The following is an 18,887-nucleotide window of genomic DNA, read 5'->3' as shown; positions in this document are numbered from 1 at the left end:
ATCCAAGGACAGGCCTTGAAATGCTCTCCCTCCCTAAAAACTGCTAGTTTCAAAGTAAGACAGATACTTTCAAATCTGATTTACTTCTCCCTCCCCCAGATATTAGGTCTGTAGCCCTGAGCGAAACATTTCAAACTGGGAATTATATATAATTTTCCTAAACAACCTCAACATTACTGGGTGATGTGTCAAGTGAACGGAAGATTCTGTTTCTTAGACATCTTTAGCCCTAGAATGCAATGGTGAGGAGGACTTAAAAGCAAAAGGAAACAAAGAATGACTGGTTTGTTTGCTTTTCAGGGCTGCGAAGGGGCTCCATTTACACTGCGCAACAGTATTACAGACAGCTGTTTATACCAGACAAAATTTGGTAACCGTTTGCCATCGATACCAGTGCCAAAAGTTGTTGCTTTTGCTTATACACTACAGCTTATGTCTTATTTTAGACAAAATGATTCACTCTAGCCCATGTGTAATAAGAGTATATTACACATAATGTCACCAGGAAAATAATCAGTGATGTATTTATGTGGAGGCTGAACACTTGCTAAACTTACAGAGTTAATTATTCTGTAAGGTTAATCCATCTTGGCTGTCATTTGTTAAATCACAATAGAAATCATTGCGAGTGGGTTTCAAGAATGAGTTTTGGAACTGGCAAAGGAATAACACACGAATCGGAGGTTCTTTTGCAGCTTCTCTTATGGAGATGACAGCTTAGATTGCATTTTTATTTATTTATTTTGAAGTTTACTCAACTACAAGGGATGGAACAAACTTTAATCCTAGTCCTCATCTAAACTGAGTGTTTTTTTCTTGGCATAATGAAGGTTGAAACCATTGTTTACTGCCAATGACTTGCAAAGAATAAACAGCCGAAGCTCTCAAGAAATATAAGTGATCAGAGCTTGTAATTTGCAAAAATATAAGAACAGTCTAAATGCTTTCAAACAATCTGACAGGTCAAAAAAATAAGAATTTGACACGTGTGTGTGTGTGTGTGTGTGTGTGTGTAGGGAAAATAGAGATAGCCACAATTGGCAATACTTTCAAATAAACATTCATTAGGGCCTAGGTCTTACTAAGATTGCAATCTGCATCACTTCAGACTGCATGGGAGATAGAATGTTCTTTCATACAAAAAAAATATTCCTTCCACACAGAAAATTAGATATTGGGGGCAAGGGTTCTTCTAGATTAGCCTTCTATCATCTGACACGCTAGTTTTCTTTGTTGAGTGGGGTTTTAAAACTTTTTGGATGAGGAGTAGTCAGCTGTATGAGCCCTCAGGGTACAGCAGATGTCACCAAGAGCTGGGCATAAATCAGGATGTTGAGTCTGGCAAACTGAATAGCACTCTTAGGAGATACATCGTGAACCCCAATGGCATTACTCTGGAGGGTCAGAAACAGTGCAAGATTCGATAACCAGAGGTCCTATGCTTAAAACTGTAACACCTTCAGAACCGAGTCTCTGGTGACAACATCTTTCTCCCCATGTCCTCCTTGCTTTGCTTTTTGTCCCTCAACCCCTTGCCTTGCATTTTCTTCTGCGTTTTTTTGTAGCTGCACTGGTTAAAGAGCAATAGCAATGCCCACTCGGAAGATAACAGATGTGCCGTCAGAGAGGGCTCTGATCCGAGAGGCAAAGGTTGTGCTTCCCGGGTGTATTATCCATGCGCAGGAGACACAACCCACAAAAGAAAAGAAAGGAAGGGAAACCTTTAGAGGACCAGAATGAATTTGCAGCTTAGGCAGATAAAACAAAGCCTTCTCCCAGCCCCCCAGCCCTTCCTGGCCCCAACAGCTGCTGGTTCTGAAAGGGTGTGGATCTCTTTAAACTCAGGTTAAAGCAATGCCTGATGAGGAGCAGTGGTGGCAGAGCAGAGGGTCGGGAAGGAGGGGTTTAACAGGATGTTCCCATTGCCGGGTTGTGGCTGGGGATTGGGAGGCAAACCTTGTACGCCACCCTGTAGGGGCAGTTCTCTCCCAGGCCCAGAGGAGGCGAGATCACCCGTACTAATGTGTACATATCCTTATACAGGATCCTGCCACTGGAAAGGAAGCACAGGTGCGTTAATAGGGCTGCTCAGGAAATGGGGAAGAGGATGCAAGTGCAAAACTAACTGATGGCACCAGAGATGTGCAACTTTCCCCTTCCGTCTCCAGCCCAGAAAAAGCTCTGAGCGGCCTGTGGAAAAGATAGCTACTGCTCTGACTGGGAAGGTTGGTTCTACAGTGTTGGATCCCATCCCATTTGTCAACAAAGTGAGTACGAAAGGGTCAAAGTTGTCTCGATCTGAGGCTGAGAAAAGATGCAGCAGATCTTAGCCCACATACAGACCCTTATCCCTGGATCAGCCAGAAGAGTTTTTGCAAAGCTGGTTATTTAAATAAAGTCAACACACTTTATTATTATTAAAAAAACACCTTTCTGGAGGTGCTAAATCGGTTTCGTTCCCATTTTCCGAAAGCGGAAAGTTTTGTGAGGAAACGTAAACGAATTGCTCAGAGTTGCACCGTGAGAAATGTGAGACTGAATCCAAGCTTGCAGTCCAACGCAGCTAGACAGTATTGTGCAGTAACAGAACAATCTAATGGCAACCCGTAATTCCTGACAGGGAGCCACAGATCAAAAGTTATCAGAACTTTTCACAGTGAAATCTGACTTTAATCTTCTCATTCTCTTCCCATTCCTTTGACAGTTTTCCTATCTGGCAAATGACCCATTTGCTTCTCTTTGGAAAACTATAGGAGAGGTGTGAAGAAGTTCACAGTGGAGCTCCTATTTACCGGTAATTCTGTTTCCCCACTTTGGCCTGTTTCTCACTGAGGTGATAAATCTGTGCCCTGATTCTCAAGTAAAAAACTGCCCATACAAATATATCTGTATCTGACCAAACAGAAAGCCAGAATATCAGGAAGAAAGCTAGGCTACAGAGCCCTTCTCGCTGATATGCTAGTTTTGCATGCAGACATACATTTTGTGTATGTGGGGACATGGTCATGGGACATGGTACAGCCCAAAGGCAATTGTATCACCCCAGAGAGAACCAAATTTCCAGCCACGGGTTGCAGAATCGGCCTGTTGTGGCTTGCAAGGTGCAGAACCTGTGGTCTCAACTCCCATCAGCCCCTGCCAATGTAGACAATGGTCAGGGAGGATAGAAATTTGGCCGCAGGCTCCTCACCCCTGTTTGTTGTTTCTTAAAATTACCACTTTAATTCAGAAATGCAATCATCGCGTTGTTTTTTAAATAGACCTATTAAGCAAACGTGTGCCATTAGAAGAAGGCGGATATCCAATAATCGTGCGTTTTCACAGCAATGCCAGCTTTTAAAAAGAGAGTCTTAGCAAAGTGCAAGACTGCTAGGGCCATAGCAGTAGGAAATTCAAAGTCTGAGGGGGCAAGGTAAGAAAAGGTAAACCAATTTTTATGTTTACACTAAGGTTACCAGATTTTTTTCAGTGAATTCGGGGACACTTTTCAACTTCAATGGATTTTGTATGGGGACTGATTTGTAAATCTGGGGACTGTCCCCGGGAAATAGGGATGTCTGGTAACCTTAATTTACACCCCAATTACCCCTCCCTCAAGAAAAAGCCAATTATTATTTCCCTTTTTGTCCAAACCCTAACTAATCCTATCAACTCATTAATTGTCCAAGAAAATTTGGCGTTCCTGCTCAAAATGAGCTTGCGCCATGAAAAGAACAGCCTGATGCTACCATAGCTGTCAACTTTCGGATTTGAAAATAAGGGATCAGCAGCCTCACCTGTCCCGGAGACAGTCTACGGGATATCTAACAATCCGGGATAGTAGCGGGAAACAGCGCTGAAATAAGGGAATTTCCCGCAAAAAAAGGGAAGGTTGACAGCTACTAAAAGCAGATACAGAGCTCAGAAGAGTAGATATGCTTGCCTATGGGACCTTAAATACAAATGTGTTTATTCCTAATTTTTCACAAGGTGGGAAACAGAATAAAGCTGGTGAGCTGGGTCCTGAGCTCCCCCAGGAAAGCCCTTCTGAGACTGGCACTCTCAAGCAGAGCAGATCCCTGCCCAAAGTGGGGTTTGCAGTTGGTGCCCATTGCAGCCATTGAACTGAGTGCAGGTGTTCCCAGCTGGGTCTGCAGCTGCTACCAATGAGCTACTATGATGTCATCTATGATATCACATATGATGTCACGTGTGGGACAGGTGGGTGTGGCTTATGAGCCTTGCCACACCTGGTTTAGGCATATGGACTGGTTCCCCATGGCTGTGCTATTTGATAAGTAGGCTCTTGCCAACGAATACCCAATGCCACAATATTTGTTTACTTATTTATTTAAAAACATTTTTAGACTGGTCTAAAAATATGCCTGTCCAAATTGCCTATGCAAAGTGCTTCCCATTACTGAAATATTCTGCTTTTAAAAAAAACAAAAACAAAACACCACCACAAGAAAACAAAGTTTTAAGACATGCATTTTTGGGGCACATCTTAATTCAAAATGCACATTTTTATATCCACTTGAGCCTAAAATATAAATTTTGGCACTTTCTTGAGACTAAATACTTGAAGAAGTGCAAAAACCAAAGGATAGCTGCATTCCAATTCATGAATTAGTTCAGGAAATATAAATCGGGTCAGTTTACTTTTAAAGGTGGGCTCGAGCATCCTTCATTGTGTGTGTGATGGGTTTTGCTGGTATTTACTTCTTCAGGCTGATGGTAAGGGACCATATGTTTGAATGATCCTCCATAATAATAATATAGCTACATACACAAATGTAGCATATTAAGGCAATAGTTCCTGATATTCTAGATTTCTATGTGCAGAAATCTTTTATATATGAGGACATTTAAAAGATACAACCCCCAAGGTGTATGGCAAAGTGGAATAGCCTATGAGAGCTACAGTGTTGAGAATTTTTCCTGACCCTGTGTTTCAGCTCTGATTTCTAAGGTGATAATCAATATCAGCTGCTCTTTACAACCCATATTCTGTGTTACATTCAAGGCTTTACATCAGGCATGTCCAAAGTTCGTTTCAGGGGCCTAATCCGGCCCACCGGTCAGTTTATTCCAGCCCCTGTGGCAGTTCATTTCCTGGGGTAAAATCCTAAAAAAACCCTCAAAAACTTGGCCCTCGCGGCCCTTCACTTCATCCAATCTGGCCCTCTTTGAAAAAAGATTGGACACCACTGCTTTACATCATTGCAAAGGAAGAAAGAACTATGGCTGAAAAAACACAAAAGGTCACGCACCATAAACTAATAATATCAGGATCACAGCAAACTAGCTGAATTCAGGTAAAACAATAAAACTAGGTTTCAGGTAGGCAAAGCAGATTCACGGCAATTAGGGAGATTCCAGAATTGCAAGAGCTCCAGAGAGGACCCATCGCTTTTCTAGAGATGTGAATATTCACACTGATTTTTAAAAGGACTGGAATCTCAGGGTGGTCCAAGCCAGTTCTTGGAGAAAGATCAACATAAAAAGGCTTTCAAGTTCTCTGACGGGAAATCTGAGATCTCAAAAGCTTACTTGTGGTGGCAAACAAATGTCAACGCCAGTTCAGGCTAAGCACTATCGTACTGGGACACTGGGGACAGGCAAGTATGTTGAAATGCCCATGGGAGACATTTTAGAAAACAATATTTTCTGAAGCATGCCTGAAAATTTTTTTGGGGGGATGGGGGGAGTAGTGAAGACCACCAGCCAGAGGGTGGCCACTTAGATGTGGAAGTGTGTGCAAGGAGTTGTTTGCAACCTCCATTGCTACAGACCCCAAAAGATGCCACAATAAAAGGAAAAAAAATTTACAAACGATCTTGCACACACCAGAGCTCAGATCAGACCACGGCTCATCTTCAGTGTGCTTAGTATAAGATATTTGTTTGCCATTCACATCAGGCATGTTTGCCGCAAGAAACATGGGTGCATTTCTGGCAGACCCAACTGCTCCATGAAATGAGAAACTGCTCTTTTTTCACGGGATTCCCAGAGGCAGCTCACAAAACCATTACTATAAAAATGCAGAAAACCCTGACCTTAGAAAATATTAATAAATAAAACCAGAGCTTTAACCCTTAATTCAGACCAACTCAAACTCTGCATTGTTTGGGTAAGCAAAATGTCTTCCAATGCCACTTCTAGGGGGCTTCTCATAGGCACATTTGGAGTCTGAAGGGTTAATTCCCTTCCATCCTGTTCATCTTGGGCATCATTTCTAAACAGATTTTGCAGAGGGCTTAAAAATAGGGGGTGCCTACATACCACGCAGCTCTGTCATACTCTGCCCAAATCCGGACAAATTCGTCAAGATGATGCGGTCCCAAGATGGAGGAATCTCGAGTCAGGTATTCAAAATTGTCCATGATGACAGCCACAAAGAGATTGAGCATCTTAAGTAGGGAGGAAACAAGAAGAACGTGTAACAAGGAGAGTCTGGAGAGAAATTGGCACAGTTCACATTTCAATGCAAACCTACCGAATTTATAAGTCCTCACACAATATCCTTTGAAATTCATATTTCACAATTCATTTTGTGATGCAACCAAAGCACACATTGGGGAAACATGTGCTTAAATTCCAAATATTAGTGAAAACGGCATAGAGAAAGGTATGTTATGAGGGGAAATCTCTTGCAAAAAACCTGTGTGCATCAGGCAAAATTGCAAACAAACATGTGTCTGTTGGGAGAAATGTGAACTAGGATCCCGACCTATTTTCACAACACCCTTAAGAAAAAACATGCAAACCGATGTGGAAATACTGCAATCCGAGTTTTAAGTGTGGAAAGGTGAGGAACTGAGAGAAACCAAAATTGACAGGCTCATCCATCCAACAAGAGAAAGAGGACAGGGGTAAGCAGAAGAGAGCAGAAGGGAATATAAATAGATGGAGAAAAAGAAAAAAATACTGCCAAGCAGGTTCCTGCATGTGGCACAATGACAGCGAAATCCTCTCTCTCTGTTCCATGTGGAGGATCCTTCTGGATTCCATTAGGGGCAAAGGGGAAGGAAAGTGGGACTCACCAAAAAGGAGCAGAAGAAGATAAAGGAGACAAAGTATACGTATGCCAGATTTGTGCCACATCGCTCGTTCTCGTTCTGCCCAGATGTTGCTGTGGTGTCTGACTCACATCCTTTCCCTTCCAGGCATGAAAGCATGATCTCCTGCCACGCCTCTCCTGTGGCGCTCCTGCACGCAGAACAAACACATCTTCCAAGTTTACTGCTTCGTTCACCAAATCCCTCACAATTAATTGCTTCTTGCATCAGCCAACCTCTGCTGCTTCAGTGGAAGGCATAGCCACATCGGAGCAGACTGCGATTTGATTCCAGCAGTACCATATTTTTCTCTCCATAAGATGCACCTGACCATAAGACACACCTAGTTTTTAGAGGAGGAAAGGGGAAAAGCCCCGTTTTTTTGGGGGGGGGAACAGCTCAAAGTTGAGCAACTTCTTTTGCAAAGGGGGAAAGCCCCTTTTTTAAGGATCAGCTCAAAGTTGTTGAGCTTACTTTGCAAAGGGAAAAAAATCCTGTTTTTATGGGGTTCATAAGTTCTGCAGCTTCTTTAGGAAAGGAAAGGGAGCCATTTCTACAGTTTCCAGACAGATAATCTAATCATCCAGTCACATGTCACTGGGGAAACGAACAGCCTCAGTCTGCAGAACATTCAACAATGGAGGCCTGGCCAAGGGAGCGGAGCCGGAAAGGGAGCCAGCGATCGACCACACATTCGCTCCATAAGACACACAGACATTTCCCCTTACTTTTTAGGAGGAAAAAAGTGTGTCTTATGGAGCGAAAGGGACGTGGGTGGCGCTGTGGGTTAAACCACAGAGCCTCTTGGGCTTGCCGATCAGAAGGTGGGCAGTTCGAATCCCCGCGACGGGGTGAGCTCCCGTTGCTCAGTCCCTGCTCCTGCCAACCTAGCAGTTCGAAAGCACGTCAAAGTGCAAGTAGATAAATAGGTACCGCTCCGGCGGGAAGGTAAACAGCGTTTCCATGTGCTGCTCTGGTTCGCCAGAAGCGGCTTAGTCATGCTGGCCACATGACCCGGAAGCTGTAAGCTGGCTCCCTTGGCCAATAAAGTGAGATGAGCGCCGCAACCCCAGAGTCAGCCACGACTGGACTTAATGGTCAGGTGTCCATTTACCTTTATGGAGCGAAAAATATGGTAGTTTAGGGTGTCTATGTGTGGCAGCTGGGGTGGGCGGAATAGGATCTGCTGTCCCAAAAAAGCAGAGGTCCTAGTTCATGCACCATCAGGGTGGATTTGATTTAAACCAAATCAATTTAAATCACTAGTCTGTAAGACTTGATTTAAATCATTTTTTAATTTTTTTTTACAGAAAGACTCATTCTTGCTGATATAATCTTAATATTTACAACCAGATGAAGGTTTCATTTTTGGCAGTGGCGTAGTGTGGGTTGTCAGCACCTGGGGCAAGGCAAGTAATTTGCGCCCCCTAACCCGTGGATTTGCGCCCCCTAACCCGTGGATTTGCCCTAACCCCCAGATGTTGCGCCCGGTGCGGCCGGCCCCCCCTGCACCCCCCACGCTACGCCACTGATTTTTGGACTAATAAATTTTCAGAGTAGTTTTTACAGTTATATCAAAAATTACTGATTTGGTTATACTATTAGAAATACAAAGACAGATAATTATGAAATTATTGTGAGGTTTCATAAGTTAATTGTTTATATTTGGACAACTTTTCTGCTGTACTTTATTGGAAGGAGAAAAATAATCACTAGTAACAATTTAAACAATTTATTTAACTAAAACAATAACATTATAGTATATGTATCCATGTTTGTTAACGGATGTGGTTAAACAATTTAAAAAAAAAAACTTAGACTGAGTTTTAGCACACATGAAAAACTTAAAACAAATCCTTATTTCCTGATGAATAGCCTTTGGACTATAATGTAATTTAAATAGAAAACTATCTTTAGAAAGATTTTATTTTAAAATCACTTTTATTTTAAAAATTCCGATTTAAAATAAAATCATTTGGTTTTTTTCCATTTTTTAAAAAAAATCATTGATTTTTATCCACCCTGTGCACCATGTAGTGCCACACAAATAGGGGCCTTAGCGGTAGCAGCATGGAAGGAGAGCAACAATTAACCCACACAAGCACAGTCCGCACTGCTGGACAAATTAAACTACTTTATTCAGATAGTTTACAAAGATCCCACATTGATTCCACATCCAGTGAAGCTGGCGAGTTATTTGGAAGTCTTTTATGCTGACCTAGGACCCCCAGGTGTGTGTGTGTGCTCATCAATTATCAGGACCTGATCCCTAGGATATCAAAATTCAACATTACAGCAAGAGCTGAAAGTGATCACCTACCTTTATCCCTCGTGTGTGATTTACCCTTTGATCTGCCCAAACCACAACACAGATATCAACCAGATCTAACACCCGGAACAGGCCTCAAGAAAATCAGATGGAATGGACAAGCGAGCGAGCGGATATCTAACTGGTACAAATCTGAGGAGAGCTACCGTCTCTCAAAAGCAATTATGAAAGGGTGCTTAGAAATAGAGGAGAGCGCCCTGAACATGATGACAACATATGAAATGCTTATACAAAAAATTCAAGAGTTTGTTGTAAAACCGAATTCCAAGTCTCCCCACCATAGGAAAACTTCCAGGGAGTGGTTCGATCATGAGTGTATAACCTCCAAGAAATCATTGTTCCACTCCTTCATCTGCCATAAGGATAATCCAACAGAGGATAACAGACAAAAGATGCTTGAAGCAAAAAGAAGCTACAAAAAACTCCTGACACAAAAGAAAAGATACTGTCAGAGCTACCCTAGGTCCCAGCTCACAAAGGACCAACGCTGCTTCGTTGTTAAGTATAAAAGTCTTTATTGAAGTTCAGTTTCACTTCCAGAGCCGCAGCGCGCAGCCCCACGTCTCAAGTGTCAGACCGCTGATGCTCCGTCTGAGTCTCCTCCCCCTTGACACCAATTTAAGATTCTAGCCTTGCTCCACCTTCTCCGCTGCTCCTTCCTCCTCTGGGTCCGCCTGCCCGCCGGGGTTCCGCCCTTTCTAGCCTCTTCTCCCGCTGATTCCCCTGAGCCTTCTCCCTCCCTCCGGCGGGCTTTAGGAGCTGGTTCCCCATCCGGGTCTCCTGCTGTCCCGCGCGCCTGCACATTTGAACTTGGCGCGCGCGCCCAGCCAGCAGCTTTCCTCCTGACCATTTCACTGCTGCTGTCACTGCTTCCCCCTTCGGGGGGGCTAGCTGCAACTGACCTCCCTTCCGTTCCTCCACTCTCCGATGGAGGCGTGGTCAGCCCTGACTCCCTCTCTGGAGACACTGCCCCTGACACATGTGACTCTTCCCCCCCACTACGCTCTGGTGGGGAAACTGGTCCCGATCCTCCACTGCTGTTTTGGGGTTCCCCTCTGGCTCCTTGTTTCTGGTGCGTCCCCCCTGGGACCCCCCTTGCCCTGACCATCGGCGCCCCCTTCTGGGAATCTTCTGATTCGCTGGAGAAGCTCATGGAATCTCTCGGGCCACTGTCATACTCCCCTACGCTGCCCTCGGATTCTTCCCCTTCGCTCTCCCAATCCTCTCTCCCCAGTGCTCTTGCTCCTGATTCCCTGACAGATACGCAATGAAGTTATTATGGCAGCAACTGATAGAGGCCTCCAAATCAAGTAACCCATCATTATTCTGGAGAATCGTAGCTGTACAGCCGGATAGGGGCCTATCACAACTATCCTGCTGCATATCAATGAAAGCCTGGGAAACACACTTCCATAATCTTTACGAGGAATCTAGCGATGAGTCCTATGCATTAGACATATCAGGAGGCCTTCCAAAGCTGGTGCAAATGCCATTTCAAAATAGCCGATGTAAAACTGAGCATAGGATGTCATTATGTCATTATTATCTTATTGATTTGATTGCATTCTATTAGAAAGAAGAGAGGGAGGACACTTAACATAATGGATAATTAGATCCAAGCGGGGGGTTGTGCGTAGGATGATAATTATATGTAATTGTGGTCATTCTTGCAAGATAGCTTTGTCTGCAACTTTGGCAATGAATGGTTTTACCATGTATTGGCATTAAGATAAAAAAAATGGTAAAGGACCCCGGGACGGTTAAGTCCAGTCAAGGGTGACTATGGGGTTGTGGCGCTCATCTCGCTTTCAGGCCAAGGGAGCCGGCATTTGTCACAGACAGCTTTCCGGGTCATGTGGCCAGCAGGACTAAACCGCTTCTGGTGCAACGGGACACCGTGACGGAAGCCAGAGCACACGGAAACGCCATTTACCTTCCCGCTGCAGTGGTACCTATTTATCTACTTGCACTGGCGTGCTTTCGAACTGTTAGGTCGTCAGGAGCTGGGACAGAGAAACGGGAGCTCACGCCGCCATGGGGATTTGAACCGCCAACCTTCTGATTCGCAAGCCCAAGAGGCTCAGTGGTTTAGACCACATCGCCACCCACGTTAACTGGAGTCAAAAGTTAGGAAGTGACTACAGCTGCAAACTCATTAGGAGATCCAAATTCTTGTAAATCCTGCCTGTTAGTTCAGCTAGAACAAACAACACATGTTGTCCACAAAGCCCTTTGGGGTCAAACTGTCCTTTCTAGGTAATAATAATAATAATAATAATAATAATAATAATAATAATAATAATAATTATTATTATTATTATTATTATTATTATTATTATTATTATTTATCATTTATACCCCGCCCATCTGGCTGAGCTTCCCCAGCCACTCTGGGCGGCTTCCAATCAAGTGTTAAAAACAATACAGCATTAAATATTAAAAACTTCCCTAAACAGGACTGCCTTCAGATGTCTTTTAAAGAGAAGATAGCTGCTTGTTTCCTTCACATCTGGTGGGAGGGCGTTCCACAAGGCGGGCGCCACTACCAAGAAGGCCCTCTGGCTGGTTCCCTGTAACTTTACTTTTCGCAATGAGGGAACTGCCAGAAGGCCCTCGGCACTGGATCTCAGTGTCTGGAATGAACGATGGGGGTGGAAACGCTCCTTCAGGTATACAGACCGAGGCCGTTTAGGGCTTTAAAGGTCAGCACCAACACTTTGAATTGTGCTCGGAAACGTACTGGGAGCCAATGCAGATCTCTCAGGACCGGTGTTATGTGGTCCCGGCGGCCACTCCCAGTCACCAGTCTAGCTGCCGCATTCTGGATTAATTGCAGTTTCCGGGTCACCTTCAAAGGTAGCCCCACATAGAGCACATAGCTGTTGTCCAAGCGGGAGATAACCAGAGCATGCACCACTCTGGCAAGACAGTCTGCGGGCAGGGTGGGTCTCAGCCGCGTACCAGATGGAGCTGGTAGACAGCCGCCCTGGACAAAGAATTAACCTGCGCCTCCATGGACAGCTGTGAGTCCAAAATGGTAAGCTGCCCAAAGGGGAACTTTACTGATGCCATCCTTCGGCTTGGCAGCAAGTAGGCGGGTAGTCAGTTATTTGCTGGAACAGCTTCCAAAACCTTTTTGAAATCATACTGGTAAAGGCAATGTCACATTTTAACCTAAAACATTGGAATGAATCCTTGTATGAGTGTTAAAAGTCCGTTTACCTGAAAAGCAGCATCAGTGAGCCCAGAAAGCTGCGGAAATTGTTGTGACGGTTAATGTGGCTTTCTTCATCCAGTTTGATATTCCCAAAAACCTGAAGGCACAGAGAAATGAAAACCCAATGGAGAAGATTTGACAACGACAAATACTGCAATCTCCTAGTTGGGTTAATACGAAGTGTACAAAGTCCTGACTACCTCTTTATTTCACTTCCTCCAAAGTCCCATGGCACTAGGGCAAGGGAGATAATTGTAGATGGCGGATGAGAGGTTCGTGTCTTTTTGCAGCCAGAGACATGAAAGGCAGCGTGAAAATGCCATCACTGCTAACGGTGTGTTCACTTATGGCACTTTTGTTTCTGGTTAACAGGTTTTCGTACGGTGCCAGAAACCTGCAAAGTCTCTTTGACCTGCAGCAATCGTGGGGCAATGGAAATATGCATTAATTCCATGGAAAGGAAAGCCTCTCGCAAAGTCTTTGCCGCTCCAAGTTCTGCCTCAAGGGAGGGTTTTCTCCAGATCATGCTAATTGGCGAGCAGTCCTTCACGTGAAAAGTAGAGTAAATTCTATACTCCTTTTTTGTTTTTAAAGGGGCAATCTCTCATTTAGTCTGCATGGCTGAATGCCAGATTGAACAACTCAGGGTCAGACGACAAATGAAACTGCTCTGCAGGTATAATAATAACAATAACAATAATAATAATAATAATTTATACCCCGCCCATCTGTCTGGTTTTCCCCAGCCACTCTGGGTAGCTCCCAACAGAATATTAAAAACACAGTAAAACATCAAACATTAAAATATTTCCTAAACAGGGCTGTCTTCAGATGTCTTCTAAAAGTCAGATAGTTGTTTATTTCCTTGACATCTGATGGGAACCAGGCAGAGGGCCTTCTCGGTAGTGGCGCCTGCCCTGTGGAACGCCCTCCCATCAGATGTGAAGGAAATAAGCAATTATCTGACTTTTAGGAGACATCTGAAGGCAGCCCTGTTTAGGGAAGCTATTAATGCTTAATAGGTTATTGTATTTTAGTGTTTTATTGGAAGCTGCCCAGAGTGGCTGGGGAAACCCAGCCAGATGGGTGGGGTATAAATAATAAAGTATTATTATTATTATTATTATTATTATTATTATTATTATTTATTATTACTATTACAGTGGTACCTCGGGTTACAAACACTTCAGGTTACAATCACTTCAGGTTACAGACTCTGCTAACCTGGAAGTAGTACCTTGGGTTAAGAACTTTACTTCAGGATTAGAACAGAAATTGTGCGGCGGTGGCATGGCAGCAGCGGGAGGCCCCATTAGCTAAAGTGGTACCTCAGGTTAAGAACAGTTTCAGGTTAAGAACGGACCTCTGGAATGAATTCAGTACATAACCAGAGGTACCACTATATCATCATCATCAATTGAGCACCTAATGGTAACTATTATTGTAATTATTCATGATCAATATGTTCTGTCCTCAAACCTCACAAACAGCCTCTAGCTCCTTTACCTGCCAGACACAGAGTCTTAGGTCTTTCAGGTGGTGCCTTACCTGCATCCCAATGATGGCATAAATGAAGAAGAGCATTGCAATCAGGAGACAGACGTAGGGGAGGGCCTGAAAGATGCAGACAATGAAAGGTTTTGTTGTATTAAATGCACAGCATTTATTTAAAATATCTTGTATTTTTGCCTTTACATTGAGGTGCCCAAGTTGTTTAACACCGGCAATTTTTTTTAAAAAAAATCATTCAAATAATAAGCTCAAACAAACAAAAAGGCAAGCATTTTGTTTTCCCTTTGAAATCTGGTGAGTTAGCTCAGTTTCTGAGTTACTTGGAGCTACAGCAAAATGGTGGCTTTTAATGTTATTTTGATTTATTGCATTTATATCCCAACTTTCCTCCAAAGAACTCAAGGTGGCATATACAGTCGTACCTTGGTTTTTGAACAGTTTAGTTTTCGAACGTTTTGGCTCCTGAACGCCACAAATCTGGAAGTAAGTGTTCCAGTTTGCAAACTATTTTTGGAAGCTGAACGTCTGATGGGGCTTCCGCGACTTCCGATTGGCTACAGGAGCTTCCTGCAGCCAATCAGAAGCCATGCTTAGGTTTGACGAGGCCCTAAGCTCCTGAAGGTAATGGGGCCCTTTATATGTCCAGCTGTTTTTTGTGTTGAATATATGCTATATGGCAATTTACAGACCTAATAGGTATCTAAAGCCATTTGCACATGCAGAATGTCAGCACCCTATAAATAGAAATGAGTAAACCAGTGATATTTTAGGGAGCAGGCGAGGCCCATTACTTACATCACAGGAGCCTACACAACACAAAACACTGTTGCTGTATGTAGGTTTTATTTTATTTGTTGTTATCTTATATTTTGGAAATGTACATCCAGTTTTTTTTCCTTTAAATTTTTTTGGGGGGCCCAAGAGAGTGAGGCCCTAAGCTATAGCTTGTTTAGCTTATACATAAATCCGGCACTGCATAGGAACAGCTCCTCTCTTCCCAAAACATGCCCTTAGCAGATGACGGATTCTCTGGTTTGCAGCATGGACCACCTTTTGTGCAAAAGGTGCCCTGAGAAGGTGTATGTCAAGTCTGAGTTTTTAATTCGCAAATCTTGGGAAGGAGACGAGCGGTCAGCCATTTTTTACCTTGAACGACTGCACAAAAGTCCACAGCAGAATGCGGATGGTGTAACCTTGGCGAAGCAATTTGATGAGACGGGCAGCCCGGAACAACTTCAGAAAGCTCATGTTGAAGCTGCTGGTATTGACCAACTTTCAAATAGACACAGAGAGAAAGAGAGATGGAGAGAGATCAAACATTTTAAACAAAAGCAAGCCAAAAAGCAACACACTTATCTCTGTGCCCTGAATTCCAATAAATAATAATAATAATAATAATAATAATAATAATAATAATAATAATACTTTATTATTTATACCCCGCCCATCTGGCTGGGTTTCCTCAACCACTCTGGGCGGTTTCCAACAGAAGATTAAAAATACATTAAAACATCAGTCATTAAAAACTTCCCCTCAAAGAAGGGGCAATAGAAAGGAGGAAAATTTCACCTTGCTGTCCGTCAAGATAATTTCTGTAATGCTGCCAATCACGGTGATGAAATCAAAGATGTTCCAGGTGTCGCGGAAATAATTCTGAAGGAAGATCGGGGGAAGAATAAACCATGGTGTGAACATCCAAGTAACAGCAAATATAGTGGCAAAGTTCTTTAAAGGGATGCAGGTGGCGCTGTGGGTTAAACCACAGGGCCTAGGACTTGCCGATCAGAAGGTCGGCAGTTCGAATCCCCGCAACGGGGTGAGCTCTCTTTGCTTGGTCCCTGTTCCTGCCAACCTAGCAGTTCAAAAGCACATCAAAGTGCAAGTAGATAAATAGGTACCGCTCCGGCGGGAAGGTAAACGGCGTTTCTGTGTGCTGCTCTGGTTCATCAGAAGCAGCTTAGTCATGCTGTACGCCAGTTCCCTCGGCCAATAAAGCGAGATGAGCCCTGCAACCCCAGAGTCGGTCACGACTGGACCTAATGGTCAGGGGTCCCTTTACCTTTTTAAGTCCTTTAAAAGAGGCCCCGTGGATACAGAGGACAAATGTTCCACGGGGCCTCTTTTAAAAGACTCACCCTGTACGAAGAGAAGCTGAAACCAATCCCATGAACAAGGGACAGTGTACATTTGTATGAGGTACATTCACTATATTTATATTTATTGATGGAATTCACATTCTTGGCAGGTTTGCACTCATTCTAGTTGGTCGCTGCCTTCAAGAAACAGGCACCTCCTGTTCTATCTTGTGGACCCTCATCAAAGAGGGGCATAGCACAACATTCACCCCAAAACTAAGGGTCAGAATGGATATGCCACCCTTTTTTGCCAAAGCAACATAAGGTTGGCACAGAAATGGAAACAAGAATTACCAACGAAAGAAGATTGGCAAATGAAATTAATGGACTATGCAGAATTAGACAAATTAACAGGAAGACTTCAAAACCTGCAGGACCAGAGATTCTTAGAAGACTGGAGTAAATATTTGAACTATTTAAAAAGCAATTGTAATAAACAGATTACTCTAGAAGGACTGCAAGATGTTCTGTAAGGAGGATTATGTGAAATATTGCAAGGAAGATTATGAAAAGAATTATTAGTTAATGATAATTAAAAGTAATAGAGAAATTACGAAATGCAGAATAAGTGATAAAGAACGGAAAATCTTCAAAGGTTGTTGATGGAAGTCTAAAATATTGTGTAAGGTAAGAATTTATGTTAAATGATTTTTGGAAATGATATGTTAAAAAATCAATAATAATGTGTGTGTATATATATATGGCAACATAATGAATTTAATTTGGGGGGATTATTAGGATTTATAAAGAGAAATGCAAAGCTTAATATCAAATTTTTTTGGGGGGGGTGTCCAAAACTAAAACATTGATCTACATACACTAAGAACATAGGGGGGAAAGAGAGAAAAAGAAAAGCAGAAAAAAGAGAGAGAAATAAAGAAGAAGAAATAGAAAAGAAATTAAAGGAATCTCTTAAAACAGGCTTCCTCAACCTCGGCCCTCCAGATGTTTTGAGACTACAATTCCCATCATCCCTGACCGCTGGTCCTGCTAGCTAGGGATCATGGGAGTTGTAGGCTAAAAACATCTGGAGGGCTGCAGTTGAGGAAGCCTGTCTTAAAACAAAGCTGGGATTTTTATTGAGTTCATACAGATCCCAGTTCAACACTGTCAGACCACACACATTCTCATTTACAGATTCCAGTAACTAAACACATGTCAAATATATTGTAAAATGGATCATAAACATAACTTGCTTTCCAGGGGCCTCGTGACATATATCCCTCCAGAATCTGGCATCCAGTTTGTAGGATACCCAGGGAGCAAACAAGAGCCACATCTGTCATAGCTTTCCTTCAAACTTCTGGGAACTTGGGCAAGTTGGAGAAACACTACTTAACTAACTTGATAAAAACAATTGATATGATCCAGGAGTACAGGGCATTTTTATTTGATGCAAATTAGTCTGCTCATCACCAAAAAGCTAATCGCCCCACCCCCTAAAAACTCTGTAACTCACCAGAAAGCCAAAAGCTATAATTTTCAGGACACATTCCAGTGAGAAAACCATGGTAAAAGCAATGTTCAGGTACTTCAGAGCTAGTTCATAGGTGTAGGGAGCAGAATAGTACTGGCAAGAGAGAGAGAGAAGGAAAAGAAGAGTCATCATATCCTGGGTCCCACTTGTATTAAAACAACCACCCAAGAACTTTCCTGGCCCCTGCAAGGGTTAAATTTTCCCATGCGTAATTTGGATGCAAAATTCAGTTAGCAACTAAAGCAAAACAAAACTCCACACATCTTGGAGAAATCAAGTGAAACATCCGCACATACAGTTCTCTAATTTGGAATAACAATGCCCAGCTTCTACAGAACTGGTTTGTTTGAACATCTTATTGAGACATTTTTTTGGAATGAACCATTAGTGGGTTGGCAACAAGCCAAGTTAAACGGATTACACGAGAAGTCTGCTTGGAGACAGGGAAGCCTAGCAACAGGTGGTGATTGGCTAAGTTCTTCCTTATAAGCAGTATGACACAGCAGTTTTGTTGTTGGAGTGTTGAGTTTGGAGTAGGAGTTTGAATCTCGTCTGTGTATATAGTAACTTGTACAAAGCTGTGCTTTATATAATAAAGCTAACTAAAAATCAAATTACTCATCAGCAAGTTCTGTTCCTGTTCGTCGTCCTGCAATTCACTGATTTGGCAGCTGGTAGCAAGAGTTATAGGGACACGGGTGGCGCTGTGGGTTAAACCACAGAGACTAGGACTTGCCAATCAGAAGGTTGGCGGTTCGAATCCCCGCGACAGGGTGAGCTCCAGTTGCTCGGTCCCTGCTCCTGCCAACCTAGCCGTTCGAAAGCACATCAAAGTGCAAGTAGATAAATAGGTACCGCTCCGGCGGGAAGGTAAACGGCGTTTCCGTGTGCTGCTCTGGTTTGCCAGAAGCAGCTTAGTCATGCTGGCCACATGACCCGGAAGCTGTACACCGGCTCCCTTGGCCAATAAAGCAAGATGAGCGCTGCAACCCCAGAGTCGGTCACGACTGGACCTAATGGTCAGGGGTCCCTTTACCTTTACCTTTAGCAAGAGTTATGGTTGAGCTCCATCAACACATCTTTACCCAGTTTGGCATTCTCTGTGACTTTTTATTCACTGTGAAGCTGCTTGGGACATCCATTCTGATTACAAAGCGTGGCAAGTGATAAAGGCCCG

At 43.2% G+C, this 18,887-nt stretch overlaps 1 protein-coding gene across 3 annotated transcripts in view; it reads right to left on the bottom strand.

The window, feature by feature from the left end:
• The window catches only part of CACNA1E (calcium voltage-gated channel subunit alpha1 E), a 494,249-nt gene that overhangs the window by 41,151 nt on the left and 434,211 nt on the right, over positions 1–18,887 (bottom strand). For all 3 annotated transcript variants that reach the window (XM_083621522.1, XM_083621521.1, XM_083621523.1), the window contains 7 exons: positions 17,693–17,803; positions 15,668–15,751; positions 15,245–15,370; positions 14,135–14,200; positions 12,592–12,683; positions 7,026–7,191; positions 6,265–6,392 (listed from right to left, as the gene is read on the bottom strand). In XM_083621522.1, the coding sequence (XP_083477648.1) occupies positions 6,265–6,392; positions 7,026–7,191; positions 12,592–12,683; positions 14,135–14,200; positions 15,245–15,370; positions 15,668–15,751; positions 17,693–17,803 (773 nt within the window). The remainder of the gene's footprint in view (positions 1–6,264; positions 6,393–7,025; positions 7,192–12,591; positions 12,684–14,134; positions 14,201–15,244; positions 15,371–15,667; positions 15,752–17,692; positions 17,804–18,887) is intronic.

The sequence above is a fragment of the Podarcis filfolensis genome (genome assembly GCF_964270895.1).
Source record: "Podarcis filfolensis genome assembly, chromosome: 6".
In the NCBI taxonomy this organism is placed as follows: Eukaryota; Metazoa; Chordata; class Lepidosauria; order Squamata; family Lacertidae; genus Podarcis; species Podarcis filfolensis.
The sequence above is the reverse complement of the archived record's forward strand: the minus strand, read 5'-3'. Positions and strand labels throughout refer to the sequence as shown.